This window comes from Oryctolagus cuniculus, chromosome 14 (assembly GCF_964237555.1).
Source record: "Oryctolagus cuniculus chromosome 14, mOryCun1.1, whole genome shotgun sequence".
NCBI lineage: Eukaryota > Metazoa > Chordata > Mammalia > Lagomorpha > Leporidae > Oryctolagus > Oryctolagus cuniculus.
Window position 1 is genome coordinate 204987 of NC_091445.1, and position 26614 is coordinate 231600.

The window sequence follows — 26614 nt, forward strand, 5'->3', positions numbered from 1 at the left end:
CATTTTTATTTCAAGATAAATTTTGAAGCAAGTAGAGAAGGTAGCAGGAATTCAGGTTTCTTGTTTTAGGTGAGTTTCCCCGGCTCTTTCTAGGCCCACACAGCGGCCTGTAGCTATCCTTGCTGCCCACAAGGACGACTGTACTTTAAATAAAGGTATTGACTGAAAGGTCAGCTTTAAGTTTGTGAGTAAAAGAAACCCAGAAAGTTAATATGAGCTAGTATGAAAATGGCTTTATTTAAACAAGGAAAAAGCATTGTACTTTCTGCAATAGATGAAGAGTTAATACTTTTCCTTATACCAGTAAACACACATCTTACCATAGTTATTTATGTTAAAATACGCCCACCAGGCAACATACGATAAAATACGAATGTTGGTTAATAATGTGAACACACAATAAATGGCTAAGAAAACAAGGCTTTAAAATGTTAGTTCTTCACATTCCGCATAGAACTTCCAGTGTTGATCCATTATATGGCATGGGAGAAATTCTTGATCACTGATCAGCAATATTTCATTTATTTGTAGATAACAGGGGACACTTTCTGTTGACTCTCTGGAAGTTCCTGTTTAATAAAAGTATCAACAAATTAAAAAATGCCTTTAAATCCAAGATTTACATTTCATCATTACAAACCATAGAATCCAGCGCAGGCTGTGTGAGAACACACATGGGAGAACCTGTAACTTAAGGTACTGGTAATGACAGCAAGGCCTGAGTCTCAGGTACAGAGACCATCACCCCTTGGAACTGCCACACTTGAGCTCATGGGCACCCATGCCCGTGACACAGCCAGGTGTGCAATGAGGGGACGCTGGGGATCACACCAAGGCTAGGCTCACAGGAATAAAGGCCTTCCCCAAACGCTAGTCCCATCTACAGTGCTTTTAATAGATGAGCTTCATCTGGTGGCTTTTTATTTTTATTTCATTATTTTTAAAGTCTTTTTTTTTAAGATTTATTTTGCTTATTTGAAAGCCAGAGTTACAGAGACAGACAGGGGTCAAGAGAGAAAGAGAGAGAGAGTTTCCATTTGCTAGTTCACTCTCCAAATGGCCATAACGGCCAGGGCTGGGCAAGGCTGAAGCCAGGAGCCAGGAACTCCATTCAGGTCTCCCTGTGGGTGGCAGGGACCCAGGTACTTGGGCCATCCTCCCCTGGACCACAACCCAGGTGCATCAGCAGGAGGCTGCATGTGAAGCAGGCAGTGGCTTAGCCTGCTGCACCTCAACACAGACTCCAAACTCAATCTACTTGCATTCTAACTTTCACTGACCTAGTGACTCCCAGAAGAGTGGTTTACAGTACAGCAACACTAAAGTTAAACCCTTTCCCCTTAGCCTATCATTCTTCTTTGTCAAACAAGAAAACAGCACCTGTATGAAGGCTGTCTGTACCATGGCTAAGCATGAGTGGGTATTACTTCACCCTCTTAACTGGCTTTGCTTGGAGAAGAACCTGGGCTCTTTCCCATAGGGCTGCGATGATTTAACAGAGAGGGTCTATTTCAAGCGCACATTCTCTTTTTTTGGCAGGGCTGACTTTATCACTAAAGTCTTAGGCCTTTCTCATCAGGCTAGCTATGACACGTGGCTAGCATAGCTGCAAGACTGATCATGAGGCCGGCGCCGTGGCTCAATAAGCTAATCCTCCACTTAGCAGCGCTGGCACACCAGGTTCTAGTCCAAGTCGGGGTGCTGGATTCTTTCCCAGTTGCCCCTCTTCCAGGCCAGCTCTCTGCTGTGGCCCGGGAAGGCAGTGGAGGATGGCCCAGGTGCTTGGGCCCTGCACCCTATGGGACACCAGGAGAAGCACCTGGCCCCTGCCTTCAGATCAGCGCGGTGCGCCAGACACAGCGCACCAGCCATAGCGGCCATTGGAGGGTGAACCAACGGCAAAAGGAAGACCTTTCTCTCTGTCCCTCTCACTATCCACTCTGCCTGTCAAAAAAAAAATAAAAATAAAAAAAAAAGACTGATTATGGCTGATATTCTATCTGTTAGCCATTGCCATGGCTTTTCTAAGTGACAAGGGTATGGCAGCCAAATACCCATGCCAGCTCCACTCAAGTTCCTCAGTAGTGGAAGTGATGGGGACAGGCAGAGAGGTGGTGAGGGAGAAGAAGGGCAGAGAGCATGCAGCCTTCCCTTACAATTCAACGTAGCGGCTGCAGGCTCGGTCACCCTCTCCCCATCACGCACCAGACGCTCACTTCCCCTCATGCCAAGACAGTGTGTACTGCAGGCCACTTGGAAACGCTGAGACCCCAAAATTCCAATAAACCTAGGACACAGGTGAAGGTATGCAAGCCCCACAAACTCCACCCTCTATCCTGTGAAAGGAGCATCCCAGCTTCAGTGGGGGGCAGCCAGTATTCCTTGCTCATGGAGACAGGTTGCCCTCGCTCACGTGCACATGTGCATCCTTCCTTCCCAGAAATCCCGCTTTCCTGCGCCTTTGCGTCTGCCTGGGACGCTTCCCCCCAACACACGGCGGCACTTCCACGGGGACAAGGCTGTGGGAACAGGCTTCTCACTCCATGAAGCACAGCCTGAGACCACCCCCAGTCTCTTATACAACAGCTTCCTTCCTGTAATAATCAGACCGGGGCAGTCGGGCAGGAAGAAAAGCACCAACCCCTGCAACACAACTGTCAGTGCCTCTGCCGGCAGCTCCATTAGTCTCCGCCCACCACGGCATCTCTACCCACGTACTTCCAGTCTGTGCTGCCCCCGGCTGTTAAATTCACCTCTGGCTAACCACCACTTGCAGTTTTCTTTGTAGCTATTCACAAGAAAAGCCCCACACATCTGGGGGTGGGGTTAACCAAACCCAACACACAATACAGAAAACCGAGCTAAACAGGAAAATCCCCACGAAACTAAATGTGAGAACACAGCAACTGACTTCAAATTCATGTTCCCAGTTTGAATTTTTACGTGGCTATCAAATTTCCAGAGCACTGCACTAAATACTCAGTTTGCCCCTGGCCCCTGATGTCAGGAGGCCGGCTTCCTGCATTCCAGGCCAGGAGGCCGTTTTAGGTGCTCTGACTAGGCCTGGATTGTTCTATGGCATGATGGACGGTGCAGCACACAGACTTCTGGCGGACTGCCAGGACCCAGCATTCACCTCTTCCCTGCGACAGGCACAGTGCCCTCTGGGAGGGCTGTATGGAGCAGGGTTCAGAAGTCTGGTGGGATATAGGCAGGGAGGCAGTGAGGAGGAGCGGAGGAGTCACTCACCCAAGCTCCGCCCTTTTCCACGTTAATCCAACATGGCTGCAGGCTTGGTACATCCACTCCTGAGCCTCACTTCCCATCATGCATCAGATGCCATGACGTCTCCTCATGCCAACATGTGTTCTGCAGCCACACATGCACCAGATGCCGTGAAACTCCTAGAGATGACAATTTGCTGCAGACCCTGCCCTAAACCCTGCCCCATTTGAATATTCAACCAGGCCTCACCCTGGGCATCATCCCTGTGCCACATTCCATCTTACTGTGTACCAAATAAATCTCACATTCCTGCTCTGTCTTATCTGTGCCTCTCACGCCTGTGGGCAAGAGCCTGAAACAGCCCAGCAGAGGGGTCCCCCCGTCTTGGGCCTGCAACAATCCCACTGTGTGTTCTTTTCTTAAGTTGTTTTTCTCAAGTTACAAGTTGTTTTTCCATTCTTACTTGGGACATGCAGATTTGAGTTCATATAAATCCTATCATTGTAGTTTTATCTGTATTTGAAGATGTGGGCCTTAAATTCTAAAATCAACATGTTTTTCTATTTTTTTTTTCTGTTAAGTCACCAACAATGCAAAACATTTTACTTAAAAACAAAGTTAAGGAAACAAAATGGAGTCGGTTTTGTCCATTTGTGATATGCTCTATACAATACAACAAAAACAAAAATAATCAGATTTATCTGATGGCTCACTTCACTATTCTACAAACTCTTTTCACATTTTACCTCTCAACCTTGTCATTTATAAAACTAGCTCAGGAGCAACTGACTTATGAGGCTCACTTCTGGCTTCCTTGATTTGTTCTTATCACCTAAGCATTCAGTACTTCCCCAAGAATGCGGAATCAGACTTTGCTTACTCTGGTCATAAATGGAAATGACCATAATGCATACATACTTCTTCTGTGCTGTTTTCCTCACAACATTTCTGGCACCAAACGTGTGGGTTTCTTCCGTATACCAACCATTTGTCCAACTCCCCGGCACCAGCTCAGTGTCCTACAGTCAATTCAGCTCTGACACTGACTACTCAGAGTCAGCATCAGACTCCTGCCACTGCCACGGGTGGAGGGGCCCAGTCCCCAACACTGGCCATGCCTCAGACACCAACTGCAAGCAGCAGGTTCTGGCTCCTCACGTTTCTGTCCAGTGTGGCTACAAATCAGAAGGTTTCCCTAACATTCTCCCTACCCCAGGGTCTGATAATTCACTAGAATGACTCAGAGATCAGGAAAACGCTTTTCTTACTATTAAAAGACACAACGCAGGAACAGCCAAATGGAAAAGGTGAGCCGGGCACGGAGCTTCCCACGCCTCCCTGGGCACCACTGCCCAACACCTTCCGTGTTCCAGAGGTTCTCTGACCCTGTCATGGAGGGGTTTTACAGAGACCTCACTACACAGCTATGGTTGTTTGAATCACTGGCCACCAGTGGGTAACCCAATCTTCAACCATTTTGCCCTCTGCAGGGATGTAGGAACAGCGTAAAGTTCCAGGCTTCTGATGAGGGTCTGGTCGTTCCGATGATGAACCCCTACCCTGCAGCTGTCCAGGGGCCAGTCAGGAGTGGCCTCATTACAATACCAGACACTCCCATCACTCTTACCAAGGGAAATTCTAAAGGTTTTAGGAACTCTGTGCGAGGAACCACAGATACAAACCATATCCTTCTGTGATGCCTCAATTCTGAATTAGAAATATAATTCCAATAAAAGCAAAATAATTATTTCATTAGATGACAAAAATCCAAATGCTCTAGTTATGTTTGTAAAAATGTTCTACTATTGTTATTTAACAGAAAATTAAATTCCTTTTTTAAAAATAAAGGTACAGGAAAGGATAATGATGGTGATGAAAATTATATATAATTTGCCATTTAAAGCTAAATTAAAACTTTCCTGTAGATTTACAATGATAAGATCATAACTGATCAGTGGAAACCACATTAGAATCAAGAAACAGAGCTGAAGGGAGTGGGCCCGGGATCAAATCCTGCCTCTACTCTGATTCAACTTCTGGCTAATGTGCCTGGGAAGCAGTAGGTGACGTTACAGAACATCCCCAAAACTGGTTGGAGCACTTGCTATAGAACCCCAAAACTTGGCCAGCGCCGTGGCTCAATAGGCTAATCCTCCACCTAGCGGCGCCGGCACATCGGGTTCTAGCCCCAGTCGGGGCGCCGGATTCTGTCCCGGTTGCCCCTCTTCCAGGCCAGCTCTCTACTGTGGCCTGGGAAGGCAGTGGAGGATGGCCCAGGTGCTTGGGCCCTGCACCCCATGGAAGACCAGGAGAAGCACCTGGCTCCTGCCTTCGGATCAGCGCGGTGCACCGGCCGCAGCGCACCAGCCGTGGCGGCCATTGGAGGGTGGTGGACCAATGGCAAAAAGGAAGACCTTTCTGCCTTTCAAAAAAACAAAACAAAACAAAACAAAACAAAACTGGGCCCACACTGATATGCACCAGGCCAACTGCTGACAAGGGCGGTGGAAGAAAGCAGGTGTTTACAGGCCATGCGTGGAGCAGGGAGTCAGGAAGCAATTGCTCAGTTCCCAGACTCTATGAGGGATGAAGGCCACAAACCTTAGAGACCAAAGCTGGAGATGAGCAATGCATCTCTGGTTGGTCCAAAGCACATGTGGCCCTGCCTTGAACAGTGACAGGAGACGGCATGTACTTCTGAAGACACGGTGATAGCAAGGTAGGCTCCAGCCTAGCTGGGATCTATGGGCAGACTGGCTATTACCTTGCTTGGCCAGGGTATGTAGTTCCTGAATAACATCTCAATTAAAATCTAGCATCAAGCCCTCCTCGTTCTTCTGCCACACCCTAAATTCAGTGAGTTGATCTTCAGTGAGGAGTTGATGCGTAATCACCACAGGGCAGACTCAGGGACTGTACAAGCTGAGGCAGAGGTGTGGCCTGATAAACTCTACACAGAAGCCTTGAGGAATAGGGCTTGGTTACAAAGATGGCCTATTTACCTGGGTCCTTGACACCCATGTGGGAGACCCAGACGGAGTTTCAGGTTCCTGGCGTTGGCCTGGCCCAGCCTTAGCTGTTGAAGGCATTTTGGAAGTGAACCACCAGATGAAGATCACTCCTCTCTTTGACTCTCTTTTAAATAAATAAATAAATACTTTAGAAAAAGAGAAAGAGAGCTGAAATATAATTATTTAGAAGAGTAAAACTGAGTCCTTATACTCTGAGGGAAAGCTGAAATCCAGTAGGTATTTTCTTAAGGTGAATTGGGGTTGGTGAACTTGATTTACTATGTGGGGTGTTCATATATTCTGCACTGCTAAGGGACAACATATGCACAATAACCCAGCAGGGCCTGGCTCAGGGCGGATGCTCGAGAAATGCCCACTCTTCTTGGTCCCTCCTATCAGTACAAGTCTTCCCTGTGGTTAGATTATAGGAGTGCTAATCAGGATACCAGAGTGAAGACATCATGACTCAAACAGCGGGAGAGAACCAAGGGTTGTAAACAAGAGCTCAGACAAACCCTCCTCTTCCTCAGCGCTGAAGGCTAGGAAGTTCTTAACCACATGAATCAGAAGCACCTGTGAACATTGCTCCGTTACACACTCTTTTACTGAGAAATGAGGCACAACAACAGCACTGAGATGAAGAAAACTATGTTCCCAAAGTCGCTTACTTACAAGAAATTATCAGTGTTATTAAAAACAAAAAGCCTATGCTTCCTGGGAAAGATTTTTCTAATTTCAGATGAACAAAAGATGTTAGGAGCTCATGAAAGAACATACACAATTAGCGCGTACTAAATGATGGCCTGGAAATCAAAGACTTCAGAGAATACTTGTTTCTTTTTCTGCTTAGCTGAATACATTGAATGTGTTTTCAGTATCTTGGTACTACAGTGACAGGCAACACAGACATAAAACTGGCTTTCCAGGTAAATAGTGAAATGTGATATATTTTAACTGAATTTAAAAAATAACTGGGGAAAGCGTGTCCAAACATAATGTCACAAATCATGTAGAAGTTTGTGAATGTTCATTTTTTCCTTCTGTTTTACCCTGAAATGTCCCTCAATAACACAGAACTGCAGCCAAGCAGGCAAAAGGAGGGATGTTGGGAGGAGGGAGGCAGCACGGGTTGGCTCCACTGTGAAGCTGGCAAGCGTGCTCCAGGGTTTCAACAGAACGTTGCTTTTAGGTTTGTGTTTCTATGTTTAAAAATCTTTAATCTGAAACAACACATACCTCAACATGCTAACACACCACATTTTAACATATTAATAGATATCATCTGATAAAAATGTTTAGGAAATACTGATTAATAAAGTTAAACAGATTTCTTTATAAGGGAGTGAGAAAGGGAGCAGAAGAAGGAGAGTTCTCCTTTAAATTTTCGGCTAAGAAAACTAATGGGTCACCATTTTTATATTTAACAATTATAGACAGCAAATTCAGGAAAAGGAGATATTAACTATCCAAAATCTCATCTACCATTTGTTGAATTCACCTCAAATTCCATTACAGCCTGTGAGATGTAGGCATTTCTACCATTAGGACAGTTTATCAAAGCAAACCCAGTCTTAAAACAGTAGTCCTCGGGGTACACTTAGTCTCCACTCACTCACCCTTCACTGAGTGAGGAGTATTCCATGAACACTCTTGGGAAGCACTGAGGAACAGAATGGAGAAAACCCGTACCAGTCTCTCTGAACTCAAAGATCTTCTACCAGTGGATACAAGACTAGCGAGCTGGCAACTGTTTATAATATACAGTGATATACATAAGGTAAACATCAATTTGCATGCTAGAATCTATACATTTCTCATAAAAGGAAATGAAATCAAAAAGTCTCTCTCTTTTTATTCTTTACAGATTTCATTTTCTGAAACACATTTGGGTCCTGTGCTGGGCCATCTAAGCCAGCTCATCCACCAAGACACAGTGGGACTGACAATTCTGCTGGATTAGGGTTGCCCTGGTCCCATCAGGAGGCAGGGTCACTCTGGCTGTGGGAAATGTAGGCGGCCCTTGCTGGTCCCCTGAGTCCTGAATGCCTGTGGGCTGATGACAGCCACACGGAAATTGTAAGCCCTTCTGGGTCCACAGCATCAGAGCTGTGACTCCCACAACCATTTTCAACATCCAGAAGAGAACGATTCTCTCCTGAATGCTTTGCTTGTCAAAGGGTTGGAGAGTTTCACATTTGTTTAACTTGCCAGGCCCTTGGACTTGCTCCAGGGACCACAAAACCAGGTAGAAAAGAGTCTTAATCACGGAGGTTCAGAGAAAGCTGCAGGAGAGGCCTACAGCAGCCAGCAAGAACTTACTGTAGGCTTCTGGGCCCAGAGCAAGGCAAGAAGCTGAACAGCACGTGGTGGCCCACAATTCTTAAATTAGCCTCAACATTTTCTGAAATACTTAAAGGAAAGAAAAATAAGGATTTCTGGAAGGAATAATAAGAAACTATTTCTATTATAGGTGAGACAAGTGGCAACTCAGAACCCATTTCTGATTTCATAACCAGGGAAATTCTGAGGAAGGAGACCCTGTCTGGGGTTGGAAATGCCTGCCTAGAAGCAAAAAGTGTCAGAAACAGATGGCCTTCATGCTGTAAGGAAGAACCCACAGTTCTGCACTGACTCTTCCAGGTAGGGGTGGGGGAGGGGCAGAGAGAGAGAGGGAGAGAGCACACGCGAGTGCATGTGCAGCTATTCCAGGCTCAGGAAACAAAGCAAAGGGTCAACTATCAAAGGTCGTCAAATCATCACCTGCCTAAGAGATCAAATATTACTCACTGATCCCACAGTCAGGGTAGCCACATGAGTCACTTTTAAAAATTCAAGGGGCCATCCTCTGATGCAGTAAGCTAATCCTCCGCCTACAGCACTGGCCTCCCATATGGGCGCCGGTTCTAGTCCTAGCTGCTTCTTTTCCTATCCAGCTCTCTGCTATGGCCTGGGAAAGCAGTAGAAGATGGCCCAAGCACCTGGCTCCTGGCTTCGGATCAGCGCAGCACGCCGGCCGTAACGCACCGGCCATAGTGGCCACTTGGGGGGGTGAACTAACGGAACAAGGAAGACCTTTCTCTCTGTCTCTCACTGTCTAACTCTGCCTGTCAAAAAAAAAAAAAAAAAAGAGAGAGAGAGAGAGAGAGGAGGAGAAAGTAGTTATCACTGGGGCTTGTTCTAAGAAGAGGAACAACCCCAGAGAGGTCCTGGGCAGGCATGTGATGACAGAAATCCTGTTTAGGTTCTGATCTGGTCATCAGTGTCCCAATTTTCTGTTTTGCACATTCTCCTTGCCTAAAGTGTTCCAACTGTCAGGACAGAGTCACTGTGGCTGGGAGGAGACACAGCTGGAGTGGTGCCCACTTCTCAGAAAGAGGCCCTGCCCTATCCCAGAGCATTTCAAAGTCTGCTCTCTGCACTGCAGACAACAGTGTCCTCAGTGTGCCATGCTGACGTCTGCTCCATCAGGTGAAGGGCATTGCTTTAATAATACCCTTGACTCACTTGAGTGCCTATTTTCAGAAAACATGGGAAACAGGCCAGCCTATGTGCAGTGGGCTAAGCCACTGCTTGGTATACCAGCATCTCCTATCACAGTGTCTGGCTTCAACTCTAGCCACTCCACATTTCTGATCCAGCCTCCTCCTAATGCACCTGGGACAGCAGAAGATGACTCTTGTGGGAGACCCAGATGGAGTGCAGGTTACAGGCGTCCATCTGGCCCAGACGCAGCTATTGATGCCATTTGGGGAATGACCATGGATGGAGACAGTCTCTCTACCACCCCCCCAAGACACACCACCTCGCAAATAAATATTTTTTAGAAAATACATAAAATTATCTAAATCATGCCTTCAGAAAGGAAGAAAGATCATTTCCCCTCTTTTGACACTTTAAAAAAATCTGTGCAAAGTAAATTCAGCATAGATATAGAGAAAGGAATTATGAAAAATGTTGTCACTTCTTAAATCCTCCTAGAAACAACTACGGTAGAACAAACAGAACACAAATGCTGGTGGGGAAGAGTTCACATGAATGACTTTATGACAGAGCAATCCATTCAAGAGACACACCACTGAGTATATGTGCATGTGTGTTCATATGTTCATAGTAACAGCACCATTCCCAAAGCCAGACAATAAAAACACCCAAACCCATCAAAGGGAGAGCGGACAGGTGGTGATCTACCCACATACAGGGTGTTATTGCTAAAGGTGACAGACAGGGATGTATTCCCTAACAGGGTGTTACTCAGTCCTGAGAGGGGACAGATGGCAGTCTGTCCACAAAACAGGTGTTAGTCATGAGAGGGGACAGATGGTGGTGTTATTCAGTCAATACAGGAACCACATCCTGACACATGCAGCCACATGGATGATCCTCAAAGACATAAAGAAGTCAGACAGGAAAGGTCAGACATTGTAAGATTCCGTTTACAAGACAAAAAGCCTTCTAATGGTTCCCTGTTAGCTGGGAAGCAGGTACAGGGTTTCCTTCTGGTGATAACAGTCTTTGGCGCTACAGAGAGTGGTAGCTGCAGAGAGTGGTGAACGTACTGGATGCCACTGGACTGCTCAGTATGAAATGGTTCATGAATTTCACCTCCCACAGGAGGGTTCTCAGGAGGGGGGGTGTTGGTGTGCACCTACCTGGTGGGTGAGTCTGAGGTGGCCTTGGAGGTGAAGGTACTTCTTCAGAAACATACTTCAGAAGCTGCTTTCCCAGATACGTTACCTGCGCAGGATTAAACACCAACTTTGAAATCACTTTTGTAAGAGGCAAATACACCTACATCCTGAAAAGTTTCACTTTGTGAGGCTTATTTTATAAGTACTATTTCATTGGAATGTAGTGATGCTTGTTTCCTTTGTGTGTCTGGCTCCTTTTATACTGCAACAGAATTGAGAGAGTGAGACAGAGATGTTCCACTCACAGAGCCTAAAATACTTGGTATCTGCCCCTCTACAGGAAAAGAAGTTTACCTCACGTCGTACATTAATGCTGTTATCCATTCACTTATTCAACAATTAATCCAGCACCTGCTACATTGTAACTTAAAAAAATTTAAAAATATGTATTTACTTATTTGAAAGGCAGAGTTAGAGAGAGACACACGCAGAGAGATCTTCCATCTGCTGGTTCACTCCCCAAATGGCCGCAACAGCCAGCGCTGGGCCAGGCTGAACCCAAGAGCTTCTTCAGGGTCTCCCACGTGGTTGCAAGTGGGGCCTGAGCACTTGGGCCATCCTCTGCTGCTTTCCCAGACCATAGCAGGGAGAAGGATTGGACGTGGAGCACAGGACTTGAACCAGCACCCATATGGGATGCCAGTGCCACAGGCGGCGGCTTTACCCGCTACGCCACAGCACTGGCCCCATGAAGTTAATGTTAAATAAAAAAGCCATAAAAGTGATAGTACTTTCCAAGAAACCAGATATCTGATTAGGTGAATGACATTCCAGGTCTAGGTGGACATGTTTGTTTGTGAGCTGAGCTTTTGTTAGCAGCCCAGAAGGTCAGAGCTTAGAAATATCTATGCAGGAACTGAGGGGCTGAGGCAGATCCCTGCCAGAAATGCTTGGGCCTCCAAGGTCCTTGGGCTCCCAACTCTTGTAAAGGGCAGTGTCTAGGTTCACTGTGGGCAAAGCAGCAGTCTCAACTGAACATCCTCCCTCAACCACAAGGCCCGGTAATGACCCTCTGTACTCCCCTAACTTCTGTGCTCATATTTCTGACAGCATTTAGGACACTTAGGAAAACCGCGTTTTAAGGTGTCTCCTTCCACACGCCACTAGTGCCCTGAAGAGAGGGGCTGTATTAGACTCACTTTTATGCCCTCAGAATGTCTGATAATACTAGGGAAAAGACACTGAAATCCTAACTCTTAAGTGAGATTCTAAAATTCTCCAAGCCTGTTTGTGTATTTTTTACAACTTTTACATATTTATATGAAAGGCAGAGAGACAGAGTGAGAGAGAACTTCTGTCTCCTAGTTCACTCTCAGAATGCACTCAACATCCAGGGCTGGGCCAGCCTGAAGCCAGGAACCTGGGACTCACCCCAGGTCTCCCAAGTGGGTGGCAACGACTCGGGTTCTTCAGCCAGCACCTGATGTCTCCCTGAGCGCACATCGGCGGGAAGCTGGATTAGAAGTTAAGCACCCAAAACTCACACCAGGCACTGCAATATGGGATGCAGGTGTCTCAACTGCTGTGCCAGACACCTGCCCTGACAGTCTGCGTGTTTGTAAAGTAATACCTCCAATTATTCAGCTACTGTGAGGATTAAAGAAATCATGAGAAAAGAGCATTTGGCTACTACCCAGCACATCCTGAGTACTCTAGAAATGCATGTGAAATTGAACTGAGGGAGAAGGACCCAGGGATCTGGAGGGTACAGGCACCCTTTCAGGGCAAGAACCCAAGCCTGGCGATGGAAATGCAATAGACCTGGCTACCCAGGGTGCCAGTTCTGTCTCACACATCAGGGGAAGAGGAGAGCAAAGGCCCCCGAGGGTCACTTGTTAGTTTCCCAAACAACCAATTACTTATAAACAATGGATTCTGTGTGTGTCACGCCCTGACAGTGTCCAACACATCATACACACTCGACGAGAAAGCTCAGAGCATTCTCACCCAGACTGCTAGTGCTTTAAGAAAAATCCACTCAGTTAAAACCAACTTCCCACAAGTAGGCATGAATTATTGAACAGGTTAATGGACAGACTTCAAAACAAACAGGCAGAAGGTCCCTTCTGGAAACTGAATTTCATTAGTGCCCGTGCTCTGGAAGGCAAAAGCATACAAACATACATCACATTTGCCCAGGACTCAAACCCTGAACCTAGAACTCGGTCTGTGTCACCAGGCCCAGGCCCAGCTCACACACCCGCTCCGGCAGAGGCATGGCGGGAAGAGTTGCACGGCTCGGGATCGTCACCACTCCAGACTTATGTTAGTAGGGGCAGCTGACATGACGCTACTCTCCCTTAGGTGAGGACAGGCCAGGGAGGCAGAGCTTAGTTCACGGAACAGCTATGTGCTCTTGTCTTCTGAAAATGTGGAACTGCAGGAGTCCTGTGTTAGAGCCCCTGATGCTTCCACTCACACTCTGCAATCACAAGGTCTGCTATTACCCAGCAACGAACCTGCGGTGGCTTGGAAGTGAGGTGCACGGAGCCGTGTGTGCAGACATAGGAGAAGGCTGGATCATTCAGCCTGCTACTCTTCTGGAAATGCAGTTAGCAAACCTAAGGAAACTGTCAATTTTATTTGGTAAGATCTTAAGAAACAATGTGAAATATTTACTGTCATTATTAATTGCCTTCACAATGTTTCTTTACAACTTACATGCTACTGTGCATTAAAATATATAAAACGAGGGGCTGGCGCTATGGCGCAGCAGAAAAGCTGCCGCCTGCAGTGCCGGTATCCCGTATGGGCGCAGGTTTGAGTTCCACTTCCGATCCAGCTCTCTGCTATGGCCTGGGAAAGCAGTAGAAGATGGCCCAAGTCCTTGGGCCCCTGCACTCATATGGGAGACCCAGAAGAGGCTCCTGGCTCCTGGCTTTGAATTGGCACAGCTCCTGCCGTTGCAGCCAATTGGGGAGTGAACCATCAGATGGAAGACCTCTCTCTCTCTCTCTCTCCCTGCCCGCCTCTCCTTCTCTCTCTGTATAACTCTGACTTTCAAGTAAATAAATAAATCTTTAAAAAAAAAATGTAAAAGTAAGCTGCTGTGAACACTTACAAGGAATTCAGGAATTTACTTCCCTGTTGGTATTCCATTTTTTTTCTTCGGCAGTCTGTTCACAGATGATCAAGTGATCATTTTAATTCCACTGACAGTTTTCTTTTTAAAGATTTATTTATTTATTTTTTACTTGAAAGGCAGAGTTACAGAGAGGGAGCGGCAGATGCAAAGATAGAGAGAGAGAGAGAGAGAGAGAGAGAGAGATTTTCTCTCCCCAAACAGCCATAACGGCTGGATCTGGACCAGTCCAAAGCCAGGAGCTTCTCCCCAACCTCCCACATGGGTACAGGGGCCCAAGGACCTGAGCCATCTTCCACTGCATTTCCAGGCACATTTGCAGGGAGCTGGATTGGAAGTGGAACAGCTGGGACTCAAACCGGCACCCACATGGGATACCAGTGCTGTAGGTAGTGGCCACTATGCCATGGCACCAGGCCCTCCACTGACAGTTATCAAAAAGCAAGTCTTGGGTCTCACCAGCAGAAGCATGTGCGAGCTGAGAGTGTTGGCCAGTTCTACTGCCATAGCCCCCAGAAGCACCCCCACCTCCATGTGTGAAGTAGCTTTCTCTCAGCCTGCAAGGGTCCGATTTGCCATCCGAAGAGACCTCTACTTTTTTCTTTTGTATTTTGGTAAACATTGAAGAAGCTGGAGCTGTTAAGTTTATTTTGGGGAAAATATCAGAACTGTTTTATTTGGTGTCATGAACTTCTACTGCTTTCAATACATGATCAGTAATCAACTGTTTTGTATACTTGTTTTCATTTCGACAAGCACTGTAATTATAGTTATTAGAATAAAATCTAATAACTATTAAAAAAAGAAGCAAGTCTTAAAAATTTTCACCACCCCAAGGTGAGAAAGAGGAAAAGATAATTGTGTTTTATCTCAGGGTGGGGGAAAAAAAAGGCAAAGAAACAAAAGTATAAACTTTCTTTGAAGTTCACTATATCACAAAAAAATTCTAAGAACATAAGATGTTTCTCAAATGAAATACTTCTTTAAGAATTCAGAAAACAATACAGAAAGTAGCTTCAAAAAGATCCCCAGGACAGAAGTACAGGGAGCTCTCCCAGCATTCACCTGCCCCACCCAGTCCTAGCTCTCCTGCACTCCCTGGACAGCAGGCCGCGAGGTGAGAGAGGGCCCTGCACATTCTTTGTTCTCAGGATTCTCTGCTCCTGGATATCTGTGTCTTACAAGAGGTCCACATCTCTACCCTCCTCCTTCTCCCTCTCCCCTTCCGCATGCAGTTGATGGACGCTGGGCTCCTGGGGGGCTTAAGCTCAGACACCCAGAGAGCACAGCTGAGTGAGTGAGGCCAGCTGTGTCCCTAGTTCCTCATCCCAACCTTTCCATGTCTCAATATTCCTAATCCTGGTAGTGGGAGGAGCCTCCTTCTCAGGAGAGTGGTGGGGAAGGGCAGGGAACCACACCACATCCAGAGGATTCAGCTTATGAGGGTGGAGACTCAGTGAGCTCTGCATGGGAAATACACAGAGATCTGTCCACGCTCCCACATCACTGCTAACTAATCTCCATTAATCCTCCGCTGGGCTTTCACACGAATGAGCAGTCAGCCCTGTTAAAATGCTTTTTTTAGTTTGCATACTGCAACTAGCTCACAAAAAGGCATTTTTTTCTGTGGAAGTGGGAAATCTTTGTTGCACAAGACTGAGGCTTTGCATGTATTCAGAAAGGTGACCAGCTAATGCTACATGCTCGCTTCTATCCAGCGCAACACCTTTCCAATGACAGTTGTAGTCTTCCTTGTGCCACTGTTATAATTGCAGAAAACAGTGTACAAAAAATCAGAAAGTAAGGCTCTAGTCCTGGTCCTGGAGGCTAATCAGGCCACTGAGACTCTGCTTTTATCTGTAGCAGGGTGACAGCTGCTCCTCCCACCTGATGAGGCTGCTGTGTGGAGGTGCGCCATAAGCGACAGCGCTATGCGATTCCTAGAATCTCCAGGTTGTCAGCATCTTTCAAACCATCTAGCCCCTTGGGAGCAGCACTGTGGTTCAGTGGATTAATCTGCCACCCCTGGTGCTGGCATCCCATATGAGCATCAGTTCGAGTTTTAGCTATCCCACTTCTAATCCAGCTCCTTGCTAATGCACTGGGAAAAGCAGCAGCAGATGGCCCATGTATGTTGGGCCCCTGCCATCCATACTAGAGACTCAGACAGAATTCTAGACTCTTGGCTTTGGCCTGGCCCAGCCCTCGCCACTTTGGCCATATGGGAAGTGAACTATCAGATGGGTGTGCGCTCTCTCTCTCTCTCTCTCTCTCTCTCTCTCTCCCCTGCTCTCTGTAACTCTCTACCTTTCAAATAAGTAAAATAAAATTTAAAATTCCCATCTAGCCCTTATTTTATACACAAGAATGCAGGTTCAGAGAGGTGGATTCAGCTGACTTAGATCGAGGATGATTCTCGAGAGAACCACTTGGAAAGCTTCTAAAATGCTATCATCTGGTCCCCAACCAAACCACAAGGACACTTCAAAAAGTTCACAGAAAAGGGAATTCTAAGATAAGTTTATTTTGATGCAAAATGTTTCAAATTTTTACTTATTTCTTTTACTTAAAAGGCAAACATAGAGGGAGACTGAGTGACAGAGGGATTATCTCTCAACCACTGGTTCACATCCCAAATGCTAGCAACAGCCAGAGCCGGGCCAAGCCAAAATCAGGAGCCAGGAACTGAAGTCCAGTCTCCACGTAAGTGGTAAGGACCCAACTTGAGCTACCACCTCTGGCCGCTCACGGTATGCATTTGTAGAAAGCTGGAACTGGGGACAACGCCAAGACTTGAAACCAGGCACTTTCACATGGGACTCAAGTACCCCAAGCAGAGTCTTGACCACACCGCCAAATGCCTGCCCCAGGGTACAAAAAAATTTTGACATCCAAGCATTCAATTAGATCAGAAGCTATGAGGCTACGGTCCAGTAGGCATTGGTAATTCTTTTAAAAACCCCTTAAGCGATTCTAATGTGTAGTCATGATTGAAAACCACACAACTTCCAGTGGAACCAGGAAACAGCTTGGTGTCCTGTCTCTCACCCAGAGGACACAGCAGAGAGCGAAGACAATGATGCTGTGGGCAGAAGCACAGGATTCGTTTGGCAAAGCTACGAAGTAACGCAGCTGCTGGGTGGGAGACGTGAGTCATCTGTCTAGTGGCTCTGTCCTCCGTCTGATGCACGGCACGACTGCGTTTATGGCATTTCTGGCTGACAACCACCTCTGGCCCTGTATCCGTACAACCACCCTCAGAACTAGTCAACAGAAATGTTCACCATGGACAATGCAGCAAAAAGTAACTTCCATCAGGAAGACACTGAATTCAGAAGTCACACAGCAGGGGCTAGGAGGGGGGGAGAATTCCTGCGGGTCTTAAGTCTCTTGCTGGTCCCTTTTGTATTTAGGGAAATATTATGTTTTACTTCATTAGAATAATAGTAACACATATTAACTAAATTATCAATGCACCAGGGGTCCCAAATTTTCTACAGGGAGTCACAAAGACTGAAATCCCTTGTGCAGGATCAAAGGGAAAGAGAAGGGGCAGCACAGTTTCTGAATCCAGGTGAGGAGCAAGGAAGGGAGTCCTGGGGAGTCTGTGTGACCACATTGTGGGGATTTCGGCGAGGGTGGAGGGGGTCCCATGTGGACCAAAGCCAGCTCTGGGGTCATTCACATTCAGATTTCTTAAAAACAACAACAACAACAACAAAAACTCAGCATCCCCCCCACCCCCCCAACCCCCAAAAAAATATTCCATTCCATTTGAATAGGAAATTAAACCTAAGAATGACCACAAAATAAACAGAAGGAAAGAAGGGAGGGAGGAAGGGAGGAATGATGCACCCACCTTGCTCCAAGCGTAATTCCAGGTCACATAACTGCCGCCACCCAGCAGATCTTTGATCCAGCTAACAGGGTTTTGATAAATCTGACCATTTTCTACTTCAATTTTACCGCTCAATAAAATGCTGGCTTTGTGAGTAGAATCCTGAAGTGAAAAATAAAACAGAGATTAAAAATCGCTACAATAAGTGAACTTCTGCTTCTGGCCATGAATAGCGACCACATTCACTCTAACATAATCACAAACACCAAACACAAAGCACAGTGATCTCAGACAGAGCTTGGTGAGCCCCACAGGTGCCCCAGCTGACCTCCTGCAGGCATTCCAGCCAACCAGGGGGAAAGGCAACCCGGGCGACGCTGGGGACTCCCTGAGCTGAGCAGACAGAGCACAGTGCCCTGGAGGCCAGGGGTCAGGACGCTGCTGGGCAGAGCCGGAAGGAGGGAGAACTCTGTACACGATCAGAGGGCTCCCCTGAGGTGGCCTCTGAGCAGTAATGGCATGCGGGTGGGCAGAAACTCACCAAAGGCACAGCCACTTGAAAGGCCTGGAGGTACAGGCACTGGGCCTCCCACAGGGCAGGGAGTGGGGCGTTCCAACAGCAAGACTGGGATACAAACCCTCGGAGCCAGTGGGGAATTGGGAAGGTACTCTGAGAGCCTTGATGCACTAGTGGAAAATGCTGAGCCCTAAAGTTAACGCTGCTCCAATCCTGCCTCACACATCTTAAAAACAAGACACCAAAGAAACTAACTGGTTCCAAGTAACTTAACTACATTATAGAACAAAATTTCAAAATATTTATAAGAATACAAAAGGCAAACTTCATAATGTTTGCGATCCAGTAAAAAATTAAGACTTAGGAGCTGGTGTTGTGGTACAGCAGGTAAAGCCAGGGCTTGCAGCGCCAGCATCCCATACCAGAGTGCCAGCTTGAGTCCTGGCTGCTCCACTTTCTATCCAGCTCCCTGTTAATGCACCTGAGAAAGCAGCAGGAGACAGTACAAGTAACTGGGCCCCTGCCACCCACATGCGAGGTCTGTGTGGAGTTCCAGGTTCCTGGTTTCAGCCTGGCACAGCCCCAGCCGTTGTGGGCATTCAGGGAGTCAATAAGTGAAAGGAAGATCTCTCCTTATCTCTCCCTCTCTCTAACTCTGCCCTTCAAATGAAAAAAAAAAAATTACGTGGAAGATATAAAAGAGACTCAAACCTCTAGAGATGAAAATTATCATGTATGAGACAAAGGATACAATGAACGGGATTGCTAGCAAATTAAACATTACAAATAAAAAGATTAGTGAATACAAAGACATAACACTAAGACTGCACAAAAATGAAACACAGAAAAGAGAATTTTTAAAAAATGAACAGAGCATCAGTGAGTCGTGGAATGCCTCCTAATATCAGTGTAACTTCAGTCCACAAAGGAGGGAGCAGAAGGGAAAATACTTGAAGAAGCAATGGCTGAAAGTTTCAAAACTTGAGGAAAAGAAAACCTAGAAATCGGGCCGGCGCCGCGGCTCACTAGGCTAATCCTCCGCCTACCGGCGCCGGCACACCGGGTTCTAGTCCCGGTCGGGGCGCCGGATTCTGTCCCGGTTGCCCCTCTTCCAGGCCAGCTCTCTGCTATGGCCAGGGAGTGCAGTGGAGGATGGCCCAGGTGCTTGGGCCCTGCACCCCATGGGAGACCAGGAAAAGCACCTGGATCCTGGCTCCTGCCACCGGATCAGCGCGGTGCGCCGGCCGCAGCGCGCCAGCCGCGGCGGCCATTGGAGGATGAACCAACGGCAAAAAAGGAAGACCTTTCTCTCTGTCTCTCTCTCTCACTGTCCACTCTGCCTGTCAAAAAAAAAAAAAAAAAAAAAAACCTAGAAATCCAAGAAGTTCAACAACCTAAGCATAAGAAACATGAAAAAAAAAAAAAACTCACTCTAATGGTCATCATAATACAAATTGCTTAAAACCAGTGATAAAGAGAAAAATCTTAAAAAGTAGCCAGAGTGAGGAAAGGCTGTTATGTTACTTAGAAAGGAGCGAAGTCAGAAATGGCAGATTTCTCCCTGGAAATGCCTGCAAGAAAACAGCAGACCAGCATCACTGAGGTCCTAGGAGTCTACTTAGCAGAAGGCTTCTGAAATGAAGACGAAAGGTGAGCAGGTGGCACCGCAGGTGCAGGGTAAGCCACCACTAGGGATGCCGGATCGAGTTCCAGCTGCTCCACTTCTGTTTCAGCCCCCTGCTAATGCCTGCTGGGAGGGAGCAGATGACAGCTCAAGTGCTTATGGCCCCGACACCCATGTGGAAGACCCAGATGGAGTTCCTGGCTCTTGGCTTTGGCCTGGCCCAGCACTGGCTGTTGCTGGCATCCGAGGAGAGAATCAGCAGATGGAAGATTCTCTCTCTCTCTCCGCCATTTGAGCAGATGAAAAAATAAACATCCCTTTAAAAATTAAGGTGAAATACACTTTTTCAGACCTGAAAAGACAAAGGGTCATAACCAGCAGACACCCAGCACAGAAGTGTTAAAGGTGGTCCCCCAGGCAGAAGCAAATGACAGCAAATGGAAACCAACCAGGATCTGCACAGACAGGAGGAACACCAGAAAGAATACATTGGAAAGACAGTCTGCTTTGTTATTCAAATCTGCTTACGTAGTGTGATGTTTATTACTTACGAAAAAGTAAAATAGAGAACACAGGTCAGAAGCAGAACTGGAAATACATTGTTTTTACATTTTTACATATATAACATGTATATGTAACATGGTATAATATTACTTAAAGGTGGACTGATAAGTTAAAATACATATTGCAAGCCCTAAGAGCACAAAGAAAATAAGAAAAATACTTAGTAAGTCAACAAAGGAGATATAAAAGAGAAAAAATTTAATAGGGAACAAAGAAGAAAGAAATACAAAACACCACATGATATATTTAAACCTAACTATCTCAGAACTAACATCAAATGTAAATATTCCAGGATTGATTTCTGGCATGAAAGCAACACGCAGTCACAGAAACTATGCTTTGAAGTCTGACTTTTTCCAGGCTGGCAAAACAGAACAGCCCTATCTTCTCACCTTCAGTGTAGTATTCAGTGAATGATAGGACATATTCAGCATTTGTGCTGGATGACTTTTCTGCACACACTAATCCAAGTCTCTGAGCACATGGAAGGTAGGCCAGGATAAACTACCATGCTCGCTAGAGCAGGTGTATTAAATGCATTTTCAACTTCAGATGGGTTTATCAGGATGGGACCCATCGTAAGTCATGTGTAATATACAAAGCACATGCACAACTCAAAGTCTCAAGAAAGGGCCACAAGGGTGTGAAGCAGGGGCCGGCACTGTGGTGTAGAGGGTTAATGCTCTGGCCTGAAGTGCCGGCATCCCATATGGGCGCCAGTTCTAGTCCCGGCTGTTCCACTTCTGATCCAGCTCTCTGCTATGGCCTGGGACAGCAGTAGAAGATGGCCCAGATCCTTGGGCCCCTGCACCCGGGTGGGGGACCCGGAGGCAGCTCCTGGCTCCTGGCTTCAGATCGGCGCAGCTCCAGCCGTTGCAGCCAATTGGGGAGTGAACCATTGAATGGAAGATCTCTCTCTCTCTCTGCCTCTCTTCTCTCTGTGTAACTCTGACTTTCAAATAAATAAATAAATCTTAAAAAAAAATAAAGGTGTGAAGCAAATGCGGACACAGAATCCGCGACAACTGGGTCACAAAGGTGAGAGTGTGTGATGCTTGAGCCAAAGCTGCTTACGCCCTTGGCTCTCAGCTCAGCGCGTGGGCTGCAGCCCTGAGGCGTGCCCTCTTCCCTTCCAGCACGTTCTTTACAAGGCACAGCATCTTACAAAGTGATATTAGAATGACATGCGGCTGATTTTATAATAGTCACATGACATTATCACGAAAGGACAGAGGCAGAACAATGCTGTGAGGCACTACATTTCTCTCCCTAGAGTTAAGATAGTAAACATATCAGGCGGATTCTGTTAAGTGAGAATGTATGTTAAATACTAAGCAAGTGCTACAGACAACTCAAAATATACAGTGATAAAGTCATTAAAATGTAACAATGGAAAATATTTACTTAATATAAAAGAAAGCAATAAAGGAAGTACAAAGGAAAGAAAGATGAGGCATATTAAAATCACAAAGCAAAACAACACAAATAAATCCAACAATATTAACAGGATTACACTTGAATAAATTAAACAGCCTAGCCAAAAGTCAGAAACCATTAGAATTGATTAAGAAACAGGATCCAATTATACAAGGCAGACATTTGCTGGACTGCCTTTCAAATAAAATTCAGAAAGAAAAAATATGAAAAAACAAAGTAAGAAACATTCTAAAATTCATATGGAATTGCAAAGGACCTAGAACAGCTGAAGCACTTTGAAGAACATAATTAGAGGACTAAAGCCACCTGATGTCAAGACTGAAATTATCTACAGTACCTACCAGAGTTCAGTACTGATAGAGACGGGCAAAAAACCAGATCAATGAAACAGAAAAGAAAGTCCAGAAACAGGCATATACATAAACAAATGACTCATGGTAGGGGTGTAAAGGCAATTCAAAGGAGAGAAGACAACTTTTCCAACACACACTGCAGCTAAAATTGGACATTCGAATTCAAACAATGAACAGGGTTCCCTACTCTGCACCAGATATGAAAATCAATTCAAAATGGGTCATATCCATAAATGCAGGATTGAAATTATAAAAAAGGAGAAATACTTGTTATCTTGGGTCAAATATTCTTAAATATGACAAAACATAATGAGAGAATTAATAATTGGACTTAACAAAATCAACCCTTCTATTCTTAAAAGACAATGTTAAGAGAATGAAAAGACACATCATGGTCTAGTAAAAAGATTTGAAAAGTATGTGTTTAGGACATGGGCGTAAGGCTTGGACTTCTCGGAGCTGAAGGCTGGCTACTCAGCCCTGAAGGCCCGCAGACCCAGCGGGGTGGCTGCCATGCGCGCCATGGCTTCTGGAGGTGGTGTTCCGACAGAGACAGGCCACCGGGCTGGAGAGGGAGGTCATGATGGCTGCATGGAAGGGACAGGACCTGTGCCATGTGCTACCCCTAAAGGCAGCTTCAGGCACCAAGGAAGGCCTAATGTAGTCCCTTCTGTCACTACCAAGTGAGCAGTGGGCTGCATCTGTGAGGATGACAAAGTGCTGTTGGTGTCTCACCAGCTGGCCCGCTAAGCCCCTGCACTAACTTAATCAAAATGTGCTATGAAGTTTCTTCTTTCCAATAAAGATTAGCCATTATACTGGCTTCCCCTCCCATTAAAAAAAATATGTGCTTGGTAAAGGACCAATAAAAAACAGGGGCAACGCATTTGAACAGATACTTCAACAAATAATAAACATGGAATACTGATGGCAAATAGCTCATGAAAAGATGCTCCACTTCATTAACATTATATATATACAAATTAAAACCACAGTAAATCACTACACATATGTATGTGACACATATGCATCTACACTACATGTTACCATGGCTGAAATTAAAAACTACTGAGTGGGGCCAGCGCTGTGGTGTAGCAGGTAAAGCCGCTGCCTGCAGTGCCGGCATCCCATATGGGCATGGGTTCAAGACCCAGCTGCTCCACTTTCAATCTAGCTCTTTGCTATGGCCTGGGAAAGCAGTAGAAGATGGCCCAAGTCCTTGGGTCCCTGCACCCACGTGGGAGACCCAAAAGAAGCTCCTGGCTCCTGGCTTCGGATCGGTGCAGCTCCGGCCGTTGCAGCCAATTGGGGAGTGAACCAGCGGATGGAAGACCTCTCTTTCTCTCTCTCTCTCTCTGCCTCTCCTTCTCTCTCTGTGTAATTCTGACTTTCAAGTAAAATAAATAAATCTTAAAAAAAAACTTACTGAGTGTGAGTGGGTATATGGAGGGATCAGAACTTTTACACAACCCATGAGAACATAAAATTTTAAAAACACACTGGCAATTTGTTGAAAAGTTAAATGTATACCCACCATATGATACAGACATTCCATTTCTAGGTATTTACACGAGAAAAAATAAAGTCTAGTACCAAAACTTGCACAACAATGTTCATAGTGGTTTGCATGTAATAGCCTGAGATAGGTACTACTTAGCAATAACTTGGTTGACAGAGAAGGAAAGAGGAACACTGAGAGATTTGAGATCAAGCTTCTAATTGGTTCATGAAACTCCACGCTGGAGCTTTAAAATTAAAATATGTTGCTCCTAACTTATAACTAAAACTCAGTAGCTAGAAAAGGCCTTATTATCTAGAAATGGGAAGGGCTGAAAACAGCTCATTGCAATAAAATTCTGGTTAGTCTGAATTTCTGTTGGAATAGTCCACAAAGAGCGCAAGGGCTGGAGTCTTCTCATTCTAAATTTCTCTTCCAAAAAGCAAATGGGAGGAGAGGGGAGGGGAAGCCTCTTTTGTAGGGGTATCTGGCAGAACCTTGATTCCTCCAGAACTTTCATGCAAATGTGATACTGTTTTAATCAAGTCAGATTTACCCAAACTCCAAGTCATAGCAGCACACTAGTCATTCTTGAGACTTAGGAACCAAAGACAGCAAGAATTTATTATTCTGACGTTGCTTTTAAATCCTTCCTGCTAACTGATTAGTTCTCGTTTAAGACCAAACCTATGAGAGCAATTGCAAAAGCACCGTCTCTCTTGCTAAGAACACAACAGGTGCAATCCTTCACTCAAGAAGCCCAGCCAAACCCCACTGCCTTTAGCAGAACCAAATGCCTACACTATGCCACAGCGACAGTTACCCACCACAAAATCTGCATGAGTATAGAGAAAAAATTAGTACCTGTGTTTTGAATTCCAGAATGTTAACTCCTGGACGAATCCTGCCTAGTGACATCAAATCTTTTATCTGCATACACTTCTTTTTGGGAGCTGGGCTGTGGTTTACAGGCTTTTTAATGAGATGCTGCTGACCCGCCCCAGAGGGAATATGGCAGGCATTTGTGTGTGGAGCTGCAGCTGCTGGCTTAAGAGACGGGCCCGCCAGCTGCACATCACCGCCTGAGGCCACAGCCCCTGGATGTGCCAGGGATTTGGATGTCGCCCGCGGCGGCTGCTGGAAAGTGGTTGTCTTGTTTCCCTGTTGTGACTCCCGAGTGGAAAGGTCTTCAGCCCACCTAACAGTGGATGGGTAGGCATCATTTTGGGCAGGTCCGCCGGTAGCCTCTGGAATCCGTGATGTGCCCACTTCTGCAGGAGCACTGTAGAACTCACACCCGCTGGCTGCAGTTTCTGGAAGATCATTTTCTTTTTGTGAAGATTCCAGTGGTGCAACCGCAGCAACAGGCTGGGATGGTGACCCAGGCTTCTCAGGGCCATCTGAATGTCTGGACTCTGACAATATATCCAAGGTGCCATCACTGACACTCTGTTCAGCATTTACCTCATTGGCAAAAATTTCTTCTCTTCTCACTGCCTCTGAATTTGCACAAAATCTGGTATTCTGGCTGTCAACACCAGTTTCGAGAGTGTCAGGAGCATCTGACTGAGGCTGCAGCGAGTTTTCAAGGCTGGTGAGCGCCTGGTTGTCCCTCTCACTGGAGATCTCTGAGGTCGATGCTGGTTTCCTTAAACCAAGACCAGACAACGAAGTATCATTCTTATAGCTCTGAATTTTTAGGCTTATTTTTTTCTGTTTTTTTGCCACAACTAAAAGGTCCTTCTGTCTTGTGGCCAAATTGGTCAGCTGTTCTCTCAGAGCTCCCTGTTTAAATGAGTCTATGGACACCCTGCAAGAGGAAGCACAAAGAGCAGAAAAAACACATAAGCAGTAGAAAATGTTTTCCAAAGTCATCAGGATGTCAGAGAGACTCTGTCTCAGTTCTAATTGGCTCCAAGGACACAAAGATCTGATGGGGGAAGCTCAGACAGACAATTTTAAGTTCACGAGCTGGAAGCTGCACCTCCTTCACTGTGTTGACATGTTCACCTACCTGTCAATCAGGGGCTTCTCCCCAGGAAATAACTTCCTCTCACCGAGGACATGGGGGTGGGACCACGTAAACACTCCTAAAAAGCCAGGCAGAACAGTCTCCTCCCTGTGGACTCCGGACAAGGAGAGCAGCGTATGGTAATTCCCTTTCCTTAGCCTACTCTCCCTAAATAAAGCCCTAATGTGCTCGGGATTTTTTTTCTTACTTTGCAAATAAAGTTTATCACACTACATGCCATGTTTGTACCTGTACTTGGAATTCTCTGAGTGAAAGGCAAGAGTCTGGAAAATTAATTTAGGCCCAAACTAGCCCACAACAGATCTTCCTGCACGACCCATCACCTCTGAAAGGAAACTGAGCCCCTCACTCAAGCTGACTCTGCCCTCGTTCAGGCAGTGACCGTGTGGTCGTTCAGATTTATATTCATGCCATTACTGGGCAGCTGTGAGACACAGCCTACAGGAAGTAGAATTCGGGTCATTTACTTAGATAGCTACTAGTCTTTTGTTGGAAGGCAGCAGCTGAGGGCAGAGGACAGGCCCCTGCTTCAGTGGGAAAGTGTATTAGGAAATAAAATTTGGGAGTAAATTCTACTCATGTTCCTTAGCTCAGCAGGGACAAGACTGCTTTGTGGAAAAGCATGACTTCAGCAGGATCTGAGAAACGCCAGCCTGCACTGAGATACTTCCAAGGCCAGGGGGCCTACCCAGACAAGTGCCATCCAGGGTATAACCCAATCCTCAAAATCTCGAGGAGGAAGGAG

At 46.0% G+C, this 26614-nt stretch overlaps 1 protein-coding gene across 6 annotated transcripts in view; it reads right to left on the reverse strand.

The window, feature by feature from the left end:
- Positions 1-213: 213 nt before the first annotated feature.
- The window catches only part of ANKRD31 (ankyrin repeat domain 31), a 201547-nt gene continuing 175146 nt past the window's right edge, over positions 214-26614 (reverse strand). For 5 of the 6 annotated variants that reach the window (XM_051838688.2, XM_051838689.2, XM_051838690.2 and 2 more), the window contains 4 exons: positions 24702-25647; positions 17866-18006; positions 10886-10970; positions 214-569 (listed from right to left, as the gene is read on the reverse strand). In XM_051838688.2, coding sequence (XP_051694648.2) covers positions 424-569; positions 10886-10970; positions 17866-18006; positions 24702-25647 — 1318 coding nt within the window. In that variant the 3' untranslated portion in view covers positions 214-423. The remainder of the gene's footprint in view (positions 570-10885; positions 10971-17865; positions 18007-24701; positions 25648-26614) is intronic. The other variant, XM_070056272.1, reaches the window with a different exon arrangement.